The sequence below is a fragment of the Myotis daubentonii genome, chromosome 3 (assembly GCF_963259705.1).
Source record: "Myotis daubentonii chromosome 3, mMyoDau2.1, whole genome shotgun sequence".
Lineage (NCBI taxonomy): Eukaryota > Metazoa > Chordata > Mammalia > Chiroptera > Vespertilionidae > Myotis > Myotis daubentonii.
The window spans coordinates 24,290,383-24,306,244 of NC_081842.1; the positions used below are offsets into that span (position 1 = coordinate 24,290,383).

At 48.1% G+C, this 15,862-nt stretch overlaps 2 protein-coding genes across 2 annotated transcripts in view; one reads left to right on the forward strand and one right to left on the reverse strand.

Moving 5' to 3' along the window:
- Nucleotides 1-1,363: 1,363 nt before the first annotated feature.
- IL12A (interleukin 12A) lies at nucleotides 1,364-9,099 on the forward strand (the record flags this gene model as incomplete). The annotated part of the gene is made up of 6 exons (XM_059685897.1): nucleotides 1,364-1,469; nucleotides 2,439-2,587; nucleotides 5,309-5,422; nucleotides 5,943-5,984; nucleotides 6,090-6,233; nucleotides 8,506-9,099. Coding segments are annotated over 6 exons (711 nt in total), but the record flags the coding sequence as incomplete, so codon positions are not given.
- Nucleotides 9,100-12,585: 3,486 nt separating this feature from the next.
- LOC132230061 (NACHT, LRR and PYD domains-containing protein 1a-like) overlaps nucleotides 12,586-15,862 on the reverse strand; it is a 43,476-nt gene continuing 40,199 nt past the window's right edge. The window contains exon 17 of the mRNA XM_059686910.1: nucleotides 12,586-14,067. Within this exon, the coding sequence (XP_059542893.1) occupies nucleotides 14,057-14,067 (11 nt within the window). The 3' untranslated portion in view covers nucleotides 12,586-14,056. The remainder of the gene's footprint in view (nucleotides 14,068-15,862) is intronic.

Below are 15,862 nucleotides of genomic sequence, written 5' to 3' on the forward strand. Positions count from 1 at the left end.
TCTGGCCCTTACACCTGAGGAGTTACCCAGCCTTGGCCCCTCTCTGTCCACCCTGTTCTCCATTCTAAATGGGGCCTTGGCCACACCCTCCCAACCTCTCCCTCCGCTCCACTCCTGGGATCCATCCTCCATGCTACTGCTGGAGAAATCTCTGCACCATGCAAATCAGACCATATATCCTGCCTAACACTCTAGAACAGCGGTGGCCAACCTTTCGGACCTCACGGACCACCAGTTGGCAACTGCTGCCCTAGAAGGCTCCCACCACCCTCAGCAGAATGTACACTCCTTTTTGTGGCATCTACCAATCTCACGGCACGGCCTCACATCCTCTTCAGTCTCCCACCCTGGCCGCAGGACCCCTGGATAGCCACTTGCCCTCCCCTCCCTGACTGCTTCTGGTGACTGTTCCCCTTACCTAGAACCTGCCTCCCATTCCACTGGAAGTGGTTTAAGGCCTATTCATCCTTCAACACTCAGGTTGGGGGGTGGGCAGGGGATGGGGAGGAGGAGTTGAGGAGGGACCTCTGCTCTTGGGAGCCTTTGCTGCTGCTTCACCCCCATGGCTCCTGCTGAGGTGCCCTCTCTCTGGGCTTCTCCTCCCAGGAGCTGAGCATCCATCCCACTACATTGTCACGATTCCCTCCTGGACTCTGTAAGAATCTGGATTCTTGAAAACAGTAAGTTATTACATAGTCTGGTTTCATCCCTTTTCCTGTTTAAGAGAGTACCCATGGGCAAAACACATTGAGTCAGACTCGGTCTGGCAGTGCCCCAAAAGGATCTGTTCACCGCTAGGTGTTCTGCTCCGGGCACAATGACCGCTTGGCACATTGTAGACCACAAGAATGGATAGATGGGTGGGTGGACGGGCGGACGGACGGACGAATGAACTAACGAACGAATAAATCAATTGCCCAACCCCATCCGAACCTGGCGGGTGGACGCCGTCAGGGCACATCCTCACTATACTAGATGGAAAGTGGGCAGCACCACTAGGCGCTCCGTCAGCAGGGGGCGCTGCAGGGCGGAGGGGTGAGGGCTGGGTACTGGGATTTGGGGGCAGGGGCGTCGGAGACCCGGAACTGAGGGGGCGGCAGGGGGTCGGGCGTACCCGGGGGGTGGACCCTGTGCCGGGGCGATTCTGCGCGAATTTTCGCTTTCGCTTCGGGCCGGGACGGAGGCGGCGGGGCCGTCCCGAGCGACTGCGGCCGGGGCCCGGGGGAGTTAATCCGAAAGCGCCGCCAGCCCCGCGGGCCCAACTCCACGTGTCACCGAGAAGCTGAGGTAGAGACAGAGAGAGAGAGAAAGCAAGTGATCTGAGTCGGGGAAAGTCCTGCGCGCCTCCGGGCAATTATAAAAATGTGACCCCCGGTCGGCTTCCAAACCACCGCCCTCACCTGCTGCGCCCAGCGGTCCGCCGGCTGCCGCTCCGTGTCCGCGCCCGCCCAGCATGCGCCCCCCGCGCAGTGAGTACCCGGCGGCCGGGACACGGGCTCGGGAGGGGAGGGGCGGCGCCCGGCAGGAGGAGGCAGAACCTCGGTACCGCTCACCGGGAGGCTGCAAACAATCAGCCGTTCCTAGTTAGAGGAGAACGAAGGGAGGGGGCGGGAGACCTAATTGCTTGCTTTCCAAGCGCTGAAAGGGACATGGCTCTTCTGGTCTTGAAACAACCCCTTGAGCTAAGTATTGTTATGCCCATTTCTCAAGTGACAAACGGAGGCCCCAGTGGGTGGCTTTCTTTCTTTCTTTCTTTCTTTCTTTCTTTCTTTCTTTCTTTCTTTCTTTCTTTCTTTCTTTCTTTCTTTCTTAAAATATATTTTTATTGACTTCAGAGAGAGAGGGAGAGGGAGAGAGAGAGAAACATCAATGATGAGACAGAATCATTGATGGGCTGCCTCCTGCACTCACCCTACTGGGGATGGAGCCCACAACCCAGGCATGTGCCCAGCCGGGAATGGAACCCTGATCTCCTAGTTCATAGGTCAGTGCTCAACCAGTGAGCCACACCGGCCGGGCGGGTTTCTTGCCCAGGGTCCCTCAGCTACAGCTCTAAGCGGGCAGATCCCAGCCCACTGCACACTGAGGCTTTGTCACCCCACTGTTTCCAAAACACTGGGTCGTGAGTCTGGGCCAGTCACTTGACCACCTGGCCTCAGTTTCCCACTAGTGAGGTGGAGACGTTTTCTGGTTGAGGTTTGAGTCAATACCCTTGTCTGAGCTCATTGGGGTTCCTTGCAGAAAGTTGGTTTCTCAGCTTAGAATGGAGCACTGCCTTCCAGGGACCTGATGCATCTCAGGTGTTTCAGGAAGATTCCAGGGTGGGAGGAGGTTGGCGTCCAGCAGAGGTAGATGGGTGGAGACAACCAGCACCGGTAGAAGGGAGAGGCAGGCCAAGTCAGGGAGACACCCTCAGCTGCCGCCCCGTTCCCTTCCAGGCCTCCTCCTGGCAGTTTCTCTGGTCCTCCTGCACCACCTCAGTTTGGCCAGGAACCTCCCCACCACAGCCACGGCAGGCCCTGGCATGTTCTCGTGCCTCGGCCACTCCCAGAACCTGCTGAAGGCCGTCAGCAGCACGCTTCACAAGGTGAGCTCTTCCGCGTCCTTGCTCCCACCCTGCAAGCCGCTCTAGGGCAGGGGCCTCTCCCAACCCCGGGTCACCTGCAGGGAAATGGTGGGCGTTTGTCAGGGGCTGTCAAGAGAGGAAGAGGGGCCTTTACAAATGGCCCGACTATTAGCTAAAGAGTCTCAATGAAATTGTGTCTCCAGAGAAAGCAGGAGTGGTAATAAATTATAATGGCATCCCTTTGGGCTGTGTCTACACAGAGGAAAGTGGATATTTACCGTGTTCCCTGTAGCCTGCCAACAGAGATGGAATGAATTGTGCCGGGCCCACACTGTTTCTCTGACACACTTATCAATCCAGCAAACCGTTATTAGGTGCAGCCTCCACGCTCCGGGGGCTACAGAGATGAATTAGACTTGCCCCTCACGCTGCTCGCCAGCTTCTCAGTCTGGTGACTCGGTTCGTTGTCAGAGCAACGCGTTTCAGAGAGCTGCGACGGTGCACGCCCAGCCTTCATTTTCTAGGGAGAGAATTATCTCATTTTGTTTACAGCTTCATTCATTTTTTAGGTTTCCTATGTTAATGCAAAAAAAAAAATTTTTTTTTTCTTTTAAAAGTGCTCCAGGAGCTATTGCTTTTGCTGCGACGGCCGAAGATGGATGTTTTCAAAGACATCCTTTTGCCGTCCTGCTCTCTAGTAAATCTTTCTTGAATATTTTTAGCTTGTTGTTTTACGAGTATCTTAAAATAAGCTCAATGCCACGGGGCCTTCTGAAAGAACTCTTTTTCCCCTTATCTTTCATGATGCGCTGCCAACTGCTCTGTACGGTTCAATCGATCTTAATTAAAAAGGCGGCTCACCGGAGGAGCACTGCTGAGATAAGTGCTGTGGCTCCTAGAGAACGGTTCAATATGGATAAAATGTAGGCGCTCCAATTTAAACAGAAGCTTTCTATGTAAAGGCTGGCTCTTTCCCAGACGTCGCACTAAAGGTCAAGGGATTGCAGAACTCGGTCTGATGTTTTTTACATCACTCTTGTGTCACATTTGCCAAGAACAGGTGGCCAGTGCCTGCCATCCACAGGTCGTATCCAGCACACAGGTTCATAGAGTTTGGCCCATGTCTTTCGGATTTTATTTAGATTTATTTAGTTTGATGCTATTGAAAAAAAAAAAAAGTGGTCTTTTCATAAAAGAAACCAAATTTCCAACTCCTCTTGAAAAGATCCGAAGAACTATAACAGCGGGCCCACGTTTCCAAACCTAACTTTTGACAACCCGCTCAAGCCAGTGGCTGCCCGGGTCTGTGTGAGCATCTCCAGGAAGAGTGTATTCATTTTCTTTGGCTACTGGAACAAATCGCCATGAACTTAGTGGCTTTAACCAACAGAAATGTATTATCTGACAGCCCTGGAGGTCAGAAATCCAAAATGGGTCTCGCTGGGCTAAAATCAAAGTGTCAGCCATGCTGTAACCTTTCCTGGAGACGAGGGAGATTATTTTTTCTTGCCTTTTCCAGTTTCTAGAGGCTGCTGAGGTCCCTGGGTATGTGTCCCCCTTCTATCTTCAAAGCCAGCAATGGCCAGTTGAGTCTTTCTCGTGCTGCATCACTCTGACCTTGACTTTTCTGCCTCCCTCTTCCACTTATCGGGCCACCCAGATACTCCAAGATAACCTCTCTATCGTAAGGCCAGCTGATTAGCAACCTTAATTTCATCTGCAACCTTAATTCCCCTTTGCCATGTCACAACATATTCTCAGGTTCCAGGGGGTTGGGAGGTGGATCTGTTGGGTGGTGTGTGTCGGGGGCATTATTCTGCCCAGCGTAGATGGGGATTTTACTGTCTGTTCCCAAATATGTTCTGAACTCTCAAGCTTTGATTCATGGCTCATGAAGTTCCCTCTGTCTGAAATTCCCCCTCCTCTGCCGGCCAACATTCTAATCTTCCTATTGCAGATGTGCCATCTCTCGCGAAGTCTTTGCTTCCCTTTCCACCTCCTCCTCAGAGCCTTCTCAGCTCTTCTCTCCAGCTGACCTGTCTCCTAGTCATGTGGGCACTTGCCTATCCCCTTGGATAAACCTGGAATCCTGAGGACAGAACATAGGCCTCCTCTCTGTCATGTTCCGTAGTGCCTAGCACAGTGCCTGGCACACACCAGGCTTGTGGAGTGGGAAAATGATCTCGACCTTCAATCAAAAAGTCATCAACTTCTTAAGATAAATTTCATTATTATATTCAACAGTGCTTTCCAAGGTGCTTGTAGGATGACGTGTGTGTGTGTGGGTGTGTGTGTATGTATGTGTGTATGTGCATACCACAAATTAAATCTCAATTTGTCTTTAGGGTTGCATGTTTGTTATATCCATCACGTTGTGACCTTAACAGTTCCCCTTTAGAACTTGTAATTGAACAAGATATTCATAAAACACAGGTGCTTTGGCAGAAGCAAAAAACGCCTTCACCAGGAGCAAGTGTCACAGCGTGTCGGAGATTCTGATTAGCACAGCCCGTTGAAATGATTTATGGTGTTTACACAATGGAAAAGCCTGTCATCCAGTCAAACACGTCCGAAAAGCAGAGGGAGAGAGAGTGTAAATGACCTGTTTCCTTTTGTCTCCTGAAGACCCTGAATTTCTTACAGGTCAAAGGAATAACAGGTGTTTTGCTGGCACCCCAGGGTATGGGGAGCCAGGTACCGTATTAATATTATGAACTGGGTTTCTCCTTATGACTTTTACAGGCCAGACAAACATTAGAATTTTACTCCTGCACTTCTGAAGAGATTGATCATGAAGATATCACAAAAGATAAAACCAGCACCGTAGAAGCCTGCCTACCACTGGAATTAACCACGGTATGGACAACATTCCTCCCAAAGCACATCATGCAATTAAAAGCTGTGGATCAAACTTCATCTTCTTACAAAAATGTGCATGTTTCTGGTCTCTACCATCCTGAAACTTTAAGAGATCCCCCTTCAAAGTTAGATTTGAGAAAAATTTATAAAAACAGATATGGTTTTTCACAATGTGAATATATTTAACACCACTGAACTGGACACTTAAAATAGTTAAGATGGTACTTTTTGTTAGGCGAACGTGATGACCATTACACTATGGAAACGGGCTTAAGATGGTACTTTTTGTTAGTTATTTTTAACCACAATAAAAAAAAACATATCTTTGAGAGGAAAAGTCAGAAAATTTTATATTAAGAATTAATATCTTTGGTGTGCGATTTTTTTCCCCTCTAGAATGAGAATTGCCTGGTTTCCAGAGAGATCGCTTTCATAACTATAAGTCAGAAAACTAAAGGTTTCAACTCATTTTATGAATTTATATCATTGATTGATGTCTGATTATTTTTTCTTCTAGAATGGGAGTTGCCTGCCCTCCAGAACGGCCTCTTTTATGACGGTGAGACACGGAACTTTTTCCTCAAATATGATGGGCAGGGGAGGGGGAGGAAAACACTTCTAGCTCATCTCAATGGTTTCTTCCCCATGTTGTCATATCACCCAGACCCTGTGCCTCAGTAGTATCTATGAAGACTTGAAGATGTACCAGGTGGAGTTCAAGGCCATAAATGAAAAGCTTTTGATGGATCCTAAGAGGCAGATCATTCTGGATCAAAACATGTTGGCAGCTATTGATGAGCTGATGCAGGTAAGGCCTTCATCCAATCAGTGAGAGCACCTTGTTCATGCCTAGACAGCCCATCAGAGTCCCAGATGAAGACGTATACAGTCAGCCCTTCCTGGACTGGGAGAGGTCTGAAATGCCCCCTCCTAAAACCCCTACGGAGTTATTGCCTTGAGGGTGTCCTCTAGAGCAGGGGTCGCCAACTGGTGGCCCGCAGACCACTGGTGGTCCATGAGGTCCAAAAGGCTGGCGACCGCTGCTCTAGAGCAGCGGTCGGCAAACTCATTAGTCAACAGAGCCAAATATCAACAGTACAACGATTGAAATTTCTTTTGAGAGCCACATTTTTTAAACTTAAACTATATAGGTAGGTACATTGTTATTAACTTAATTAGGGTACTCCTAAGGCTTAGGAAGAGCCACACTCAAGGGGCCAAAGAGCCGCTTGTGGCTCGAGAGCTGCAGTTTGCCAACCACGGCTCTAGAGAAAGAGCAGACACAAGCAGGACACATTTAGAAAAGCAGGCACCCATTGTTGACCAAGTGGTGTGCACCAGGCTCTCTGCGAATGTTTTCACACATTTTCTTAATGTCGTCCCCACAGCAAACACATGGGTTCTGTACAAAGGAGGAAACCGAAGCTTAGACAGCCACTTGTCCAAGGGCAGACAGCTTCCAAATGGCAGAGCCAGGGCTTAAGCCCCCAGCAAAGGGATTGCACTACCCTTCTTGCTCACCTCTAAAGGCTCCAGGCCCGCCTACACATCTGCAAATTTAACCAGAGAAAACAAGCAGAGCTAGTGCCTGGGTCTGACCCATTCTGAACCAAAGTGTGAATGAAATAAAAGAATGGCCTGTCACCTGGGGAGAGCCACAATGTTACTTAGAGACAAGAACTTGGTTTATAGTTTCTAAGTCATCATAGCACATAATGCTAATACAAAACATAGAAATCCTATATAATAAAAGGGTAATATGCAAATCGAACAAGCAGTAGAACAACTGGTCACTATGACATGCACTGACCACCAGGGGGCAGCCACTGAACACAGGAGCTTCCCCCTGGTAGTCAGTGCACTCCCACAGGGCTCACGGCTGGCAAGCGCAGCAGCGGTGTTGGTAGCCTCTCCAGCCTCTGCAGCAGCGCTAAGGAGGCTTGCGCCCACTACACCCAGGGAGGGGGCCTGAGCCATCAGTCGGACATCCCCCGAGGGTACCTGGACTGCGACAGGTGGCAGGCCGGGCTGAGGTACCCCACCCTCCACCCCTGAACCCCCGTGCACAAATCTCATGCACCAGGCCTCTAGTATTCACATAAGAAACAGCAAGGTCAATGCTTCAGTGACCAGGCATGCGATAAAAATATGGTGTCAGAAATCATTGTCTGAAAAGGAATCTTTCTCTCTTTCTTTCTTTCTTTCACCAAATTACTTGTTTGATAGGCACTGAACATCATATAGCATCAAAAAATCTTACCATCTACAGACTTATAGATAATAATTTCATGTTCAGGACAAAGAGGAGGCACTGGAGTCATTTCTACCAGTAATCAGACAACTATGACAAAGCCATTGGTACCTCTGTGCCTCAGTTTCTCCTTATGTAAAATGGGAGGACTTGACCCACCCTACCTTTCTTTTAGGCTTTTTGTGAGAATAACTGAGATTACCGATCATTGTGCAAACATAAGGTCTTGCTTTGAGTTATCAAATCAAAGGGCTAACCCTGGGAAGTCCATTGCCAAGTTTATTTATCTGACACAAACAAGTTTCTGCAGTAAACACCTTGGTACCGATAGAGAGTTTTGATCAATAGCAATCCATCACCTCCCTGTTCTAAAAAAGACTTCAGCCCTAGCTGGTTTGGCTCAGTGAATAGAGCGTTGGCCTGCAGGCTGAAGGCTCCCTGCCCGGGTTGTAGACTCGATCCCCAGCAGGGGGTGTGCAGGAAACAGCCGATCAATGATTCTCTCTCATCATTGCTGTTTCTGTCTCTCTCTCCCTCACTCTACCTCTCTGAAGTCAAGAAAAATATATTTTTTAAAATACTGATGGCATTTGAAACTGCTTTCAGGGTCTCTTCCAAGCTCAATGAAGATACATGTGCTTGGATCATGAGAATTTCTTCTTTCAGGTTCTGCCTGGCCATCTGGCTGGGAGAGTGGATTGGGTTTAGGAGATGTAATGAGGGGACGGGTTGCAGGCTCTGAGACACGTGTTGGCTTCCCCCATGTTTATGGGTGAATGCTTCAATTTTGGAATACCATGTATGCCATGCTCATTATCCGTCCTCCTAGGCCCTGGATTTCAACAGTGCGGCTGGGCCACAGCAACCCGCCCTGGAAGAACTGGATCTTTACAAGACGAAAGTCAAGCTCTGCATCCTCCTTCACGCTTTCAGAGTCCGCGCAGTGACTATCAACAGGATGATGAGCTATCTGAATTCTTCCTAAAAAGGCTCAGGTCTCGCCCAACCTTAAAGTCATTTGAACCAAAGCGATTTTTATAGGCTGTGCGGGAGGTGGTGGCTTGACCTGGTCCTACTTAAGCTAGTAATTTTCTTGTTGTTTACATTAGTCAACCACCCAAAAGTTGAACATGTAACTACTTTACTTAAATGGGTCCTTTCCTCGCGTATATTCCACATTTACTAGGGATAAGTTGTTTTTAAAGCTTTCATACGCAGATTGCTAAAGGGGGAAGTTTTCTTCACTGTGTGTGATTTTTAGAAAAACAGGAATTTATAAGCTATTTCTATATCAAAGTGTTTGTTGAAACACTCAAGCATAATTTATTTTAAAATATTTATTTATAGAAGGGTGTGTTCGTGAAGGCATGTGGGCTAACTTATATTTATTTATGTCATATTTATTAAAATATTTATTTTCAAATGGATTTGAGAAATACCTGATGTTGTTCTAAAAATAAGATGATGGAATTAAAGTAATTTTCATATTTCTCTAATGTAATTGGAGTACTTTCAGTGTCAGAAATACACGTTGTGGGGAAACTGAAAACACCAATAGAATCTGAACAGAATTACCTAGGAACGATTGTGGCAATGTTCTTACCCATTTCCTAATGACTTTAATCACCTGCTTTAAGGGAGCCTGGTTAGGCCAGATACATTTTAATACTGAAGTCCTCGAGTGAGTCACTTTATTTTTGTTCACTATCTGAGTCTAAAACACAGGAGCATGTTTTTCCCTGCTAGCCACAGCTCTATAACATACTGTGCACTAGACAAATACATAATAATACCCTCCAACTGGGAGAAGCATCATTAAGAGGCCTTCTAGTTAAATTATTCTAATTTTCATGACCCTTTGGGCCCGCAGGGGGAAGCTGTTTCTAAATTGCAATGAGAAAAATTCTCCATTTGCTTTAAATTATATAGAACTTCTGCCTGAACCACATGGGTAATTGCCTTGCGTTGGCTTAAGAGAGGTGCTCTTAAGGACCCAAATATTAAATTCCATCTTGTTAATTCTCTAAACCATGTGAATTTTAAAAGATGCACCTGATGGAATCGCATCATTTTAGTACTCTGATAATCATATTGTGCCCTTGGGAACAAACTATTCAGAGTACGCCCCCCTCCCCTCACCCTGGCCCCCCCTGCCCCGCCATCATGTGAACCCTCCCACCAGATCCCAATTCAGACCCCTGTGAACAGCGAGGGAAATGTGTTTGGCCAACACATGTCCTCATCTGTGTGGCAAATTACTCGTTTTTCAGATTCTCGCCCTATTTGATAGAAATCGTTGGTGAAGCTAGACCCCATCACATACCTTCTTTTCTTTAGAGATTCCTCCATAAACTGGAATGACCCACGAGTGACCCGCAGACAGGAGTCTCCCAAATTCATAAGCCCGTTGACTTAAACAATCCACCGTTTGGGATGATGTGGTTACTATCCTTCGGAAACCACGTGCCAGCACGCCACACGGGTGACTGGGACACGATCGCTTCCCGTGGCAGATGTGTTAGAAACAAACTCCTGGACGATCGTTGGAGAGATGCTAGTAGCCATCTCATCGGCTGGTCCCCACACCGCCCGACAAGAGTAGGTCAGGGTCGGCAGGGCTCCCTGGTAACCCCACAGTAGCCCCGGTAGTGCCCCCGGCCAGAGCAGCCCCACTTTTGAATGCTTGGCCAGTGCAGGGTCCGGGTGAGATTTCCCTTCACAATCGGCCTCTACAGCCAAGGAGAAGTTCCACACTCACTGAACTCCTCCAAGCTCCTCCCTGCCATTAGGTTTTCTTAAGGAACAAAACCATCCTTTCGATTTTCCAACTCTCTTGACAATAAAACATTGCTGTCACTGCAGAGCGCGGGCCCTGTCTATAGGTGGGGCTCAGGCCAGAGGGCACAGCGAGCAGCAGGGATGGGCTTCCACGGAAGGACGATGGCCGGCCACCTGCAGGCTGTCCCACTGGGAGAGACTGTGATGGGCACCGTGGTGGGGACAGACTGGATCTCAGTCCCTGGGAGGCCCCACCGCAGAGCTGGAGGTCTCAGCGGAGAAGCAGGAAGAACTTTGGGACCTGAGCTCAGAATTCAACCCCAGGGCCTCTATTTTAGTTCCAGCAGCCACAGGGCCATTGTCAGACATGCTCACACTGAATGGAAAAGAGCAATGCCAGCAGCCACATCCAGGCTACCCGGCTGGGACCTGCCCTTCAGCCAGCAGTGCTCTGATTCACACAGGCCTTGTGACGGCTGCTGGAGCCACCGCCTCCTGACAGCACATTTTGACATCGGCAACGACAGTGGCTTCTTTAGACAACGGAGTGAAAGTGTGCTTCCACATGACAAAGCCAGGGAGGAAACTTTCGCCCTAAAGCAATACAGTGAAATAACATGAGTTCCAAATGCAGAACAATCCCTTAGAGAGCCGCAGAGGTGAGGGACTCATCCAGATCCACCTGGTTTCAAATAAAAGCACACCTTCCCATGGCCAGGAGTGGAGGGGAAGCTCTAAAGCAGCGGTTCTCAACCTGTGGGTCGCCAACCCTTTGGGGGTCAAACGACCCTTTCACAAGGGTCGCCTAAGACCATCGGAAAACACACATATAATTACACTAGGGGCCCGGTGCATGAAATTCGTGCACTGGGTGTGTGTGTGGGGGGAGTGTCCCTCAGCCCAGCCTGCCCCCTCTCACATACTGGGAGCCCTCCGGCGTTGACCCCCATCACCCTCCAATCACAGGATCGCCCCCTTGCCCAGGCCTGAGGCCTCTGGCCTAGGCGTCCGGCCCGGGCAGCGGGGACCCACAGCTGCAGCGGCCCCGCGATCGTGGGCTTCGCTTTAGGCCCAGGCAAGGGACCCCTAGCTCCTCGGACTGCCAGCTTCGACCGTGGTCAGCTCCCATCGCTGGCTCCACCCCTACTTCCTGCTATCACTGGCCAGGGCAGAAAAGGCGCCTGATTCTCCGATCATGGCTGGGGGGCAGGGCAAAGGCAGCCCCAGGGCCGCCTTTGCCCTGCCCCCCAGCTCTTAGCTCCCCCCTGGGTTTCCAATCACTGTCAGTGGCAGGGGGCTTCTTCCTGCTTTCCCTTTCGCCTCCCTGCATTGTGCCTACATATGCAAATTAACTGCCATCTTGTTGGCAGTTAACTGCCAATCTTAGTTGGCAGTTAATTTGCATATAGCCCTGATTAGCCAATGAAAAGGGTATCGTCGTACGCCAATTACCATTTTTCTCTTTTATTAGTGTAGATATTGTTTTTGTGATTAATCACTATGCTTTAATTATGTTCAATTTGTAATAATGAAAATACATCCTGTATATCAGATATTTACATTACAATTCATAACAGTAGCAAAATTAGTTATGAAAATAATTTTATGGTTGGGGGGGTCACCACAACATGAGGAACTGTATTAAAGGGTCGTGGCATTAGGAAGGTTGAGAACCACTGCTCTACAGCATCCCTGGAGCCCTGACCGGTTTGGTTCAGTGGACAGAGCGTTGGCCTGTGGACTGAGGACCCCAGGTTTGATTCCGGTCAAGGGCATGTACCTTGGTTGCAGGCACCTCCCGAGTAGGGGGTGTGCAAGAGGAGCTGATCGATGTTTCTCTCTCATGGATGTTTCTAACTCTCTATCCCTCTCCCTCTCTATAAAAAATCAATAAAATATATTTTAAAAAATCATTTTAAAAAAATTAAAGCATCCTTGGAGAGAGACCTGTGCAAACTCTGGGTGCAATAGGTCAAGGGGGTTGGGAGGAGGTGGGTACACTCACTCAGCCTCTGTCCAAGACCTGGACCGCTGGGTGCAAGACCAGCCAACATCCAGTCACAGTAACAGCAACCGAGGAGCACGATGCTATGAGAAACCACGTGTAAGTAAGAACACAAGGGAGCCCGTGTGCACTGTACACATACATGTAGGTTTATTTTTCTTCCCTTCATCCATAGTATGAAAAAGGTTGAAAATGGCTAGCAAACCAGCTGATATACAAAGCACCTCTGCAATTATGCTTTTCTTGGAAAAACAACTTATAAAAAAAATAATAAACATTTAAAAAATTCAAGTCCTTTTAAGTAGTTTACACTTCTGAATGTTAAAACTCCACGTGTTTCCTAAAATATAGTACAATTTTTTTTTAAATAAACAAAACTCATTAAAGTGACACTGATTTGAATTCCACAGGATCCCGGACAGTTAAAAATGTTATTCCCTATAAAGTAAATTTGTTCTTCACAGGCAAAACAATCAAGTGTGTCTCTCTGCTTAATTCATTGAGATTCATTTTAACGCTCCAGCTAATGAGGGCAGAAGACTAATGGTAATTTATAGTGTCTTCAAATAAGTTAACAAAACATATCCGATAGGCTAATCACCACAGGCATGATTCCGGAAGAGCGACAACACCTGTACATACAAAACACAAACAAACACTTCCCCAATTATCAAGAGCCAATGTGACCCATTATCCCCGAGGGCGCGTCTTCTTCAAGAAGAGGTGACAGTTTCCCGTGGTCCTGCTGAGGCTGTTTCTGAGCAGCGTTCCCCGCCCCCACCCCCAAAGTAAACGATCCCGGGGTGAAAGCCAAGACAGATAGTGCTTGGGCTGGTGATTCTGACAGCAACTCTGACAATGGATCCAGTCGAACTTGCCCGGTAAGGTGAGGAGATCACCTGTGAGCGAGCCTACCAACTCTGTGATGGGGAGAGGATGACATTCCCTTCTCATCACTCCAGGGCCAGGCAACATGACTGGTTTGACGGTGTAACGGGCCACTAACCAGAGAGGTTAGTAAGGTGAGATGCAGAAATGAAATCCCACATGAAGAGACAGATTGTACCCAGCGGCACGTGTGTCTGTGTGGAGGCTGAAAGATCAGGAACCTCTCTTCGTTATTAATGTCAGCCCGATAAAAGCTAAACTAAATTGGTGCACGTTTAAGTGCGCCACTATTTAATTGCTAAAAGTGTTTCAAGCACTTGGTAAGAATTTCAGAGTCCACACTACTCCAAAAAAGAATATTACCACATGTCTCACCTGCCTGAGTTGAGTTATATTAAGCACCCTTTGTAATGATATCCGTTTGGGTTGGGGAGCTGGTGGGATGGTGTGAGCAGGAGGTGCCAAAAAAGAAAAAAAAAATATTGATATTATAAAGGTGTTTTCTTCCTCAAGTTTTCCAAAATTTTACATTCTCTTTGTTCCTGGATTAGTGTGAGCTCCAGAGTGGCTGGCTGTGGAGAAGTTGCTTCCAGAGACTAAGTTCAAGGTCTCATTAAGGCGATACCCAATGACCAGGTGAAATGGTGCTTTGCAGATAAAAAGTTCCTGAGGCTTCCTTTTCTGGTCCATCTTCCAAATCTCATGTTGCCTATAAGAAACCTGACAAAACAAAGAATTAAACAAACTCAGAGATTCATTAATGGAAAAAAATGGGGCAAGTGTTGAAATAAAATCACTTTTCTATTTAAAAAAAAGAAAAAGAAAAAGAAACTTGGGGAAAAAAGGAATTCCTGGGAGTTGTTAGACATGAGCAGAGCAAGATGATGGTCTAGGTACAAAAACTCACCAGGCCTATGGATGAGGACAGTGGATGGGGAGTGAGGGAGGAGGGTGAGGTGGGAACTGGGTGGAGGGGAGTTATGGGGGGAAAAAGAGGAACAAATGTAATAATCTGAACAATAAAGATTTAATTAATAAAAAAAATTAAAAAAATAAAAAAGAAACTCACCAGGGCAGGAAACCCCCATGCCTAGCAAGGGGCAAAGCTGGGAAAACAAGACCTTCCGCCCAGGGTAACCCGTCCTCCCCTCGCTGTCACTGGTCATGCGGGCTGGACCTCTGATCTTTCATCCCTGGTCAAGTGGTGTAGACCCCCTGACCTTTTCCTCCCCAGAGATAACAGCCAGGCCTCAGTTGTATTTCGGCTCCAGGCCCAGAAAAGCAGCAAAACCAGACAAGTGGCACCATGGCTGCCACAGGACCAGCTGCATTGACTGAAGACCCTCTGCCCTGCACGGACCAATCGCCTGAAAGAGGGGAGACCGCCACCCTGAAAGAGCACACCTGAAAAGCTGCTGAATAGTCTATGAAGACCCTCCCCTGAGGCCTCCCCTAAGATTCCCACCTGCAAAACAGAGATAAATGTGCTCAGGACAGAGGCCCCAGTGCACGCTCTCCCCACAAGGAGCAGGCCCATGCCACTCCCTTCCTCCTCTCTCTCTCCCACATGCATGTGTCCCCCATCTTCTAAAGGACCCCACGAGACTTGCAACCAGGGGAGCAATGGGCAGTGGCAGCTCATCCTGGGCTCACCCCCTGCACCTGCCTCCAAGGCCCCCTTTTCTCTGACTTCCCAGAGAGCCAAGGCAGCCCAGCCAGGCTCTCCTGCTGCTGCTTCTGCGCCCTTCCTTGTGTCACTGTCCTGAGTATATTTACGCCGCCATCACCGATCCAATGCCCCCTGGGTTCCGGGCTGGGCAGCTCTTCGCTTTGGATATCCCCACCCTCTTTTCCGTAAATAAATTCCATTTCCTGTAATCACCATCTGAGATGGCTATTTAGCCTGCCCACTCAACAATGACTTGAGCCTTTCATTGCTGCGTTTCCCGAGCTTAAGAGAAGCCACTGCGATGTAAAGGTGATAAGATACTAAAACATCCTGATAAAGATATAAAACTCAGCCAATTAACCAGGTATTCTGGCTTCAGGAGGGCATAAAATATTGGTAAATTAAGGGGGGGGGTGTTTTTAGCGGACAGATTTTTTTTCCTATTTAATGAGGAGATTGGGACAGTAAGTGTTGATGATCCCTATACTGCCAAAAAATGTCACAAGCCCTTTTGTATTTCTAATGTATCAGCAAATCAGGTGTCAGTGAGGCCAGGAGCCGATAAAAACAAACAACATAAGATAACAACTTGCTATAAAGGGTTTGAGATGGATGTTCTGAGCCATCTGGTCATCACAGTTGCGTGCGGGGCCACTGCTGTCCACAGCGCCAACATGCAAATGAGCAGATTTCCACACGTGGGCCTCAGTAATCCACAGAATTTCAACATAGCCAAGAACAAGAATGAAAACCTCGACAACGAAACTAGCCATTCTGTTTGGGTTGAGGCTTCGGCACCCAACGTCTCCTGGGGGAGTTCAGAAACCTTGCCCACCACCCCTGAAA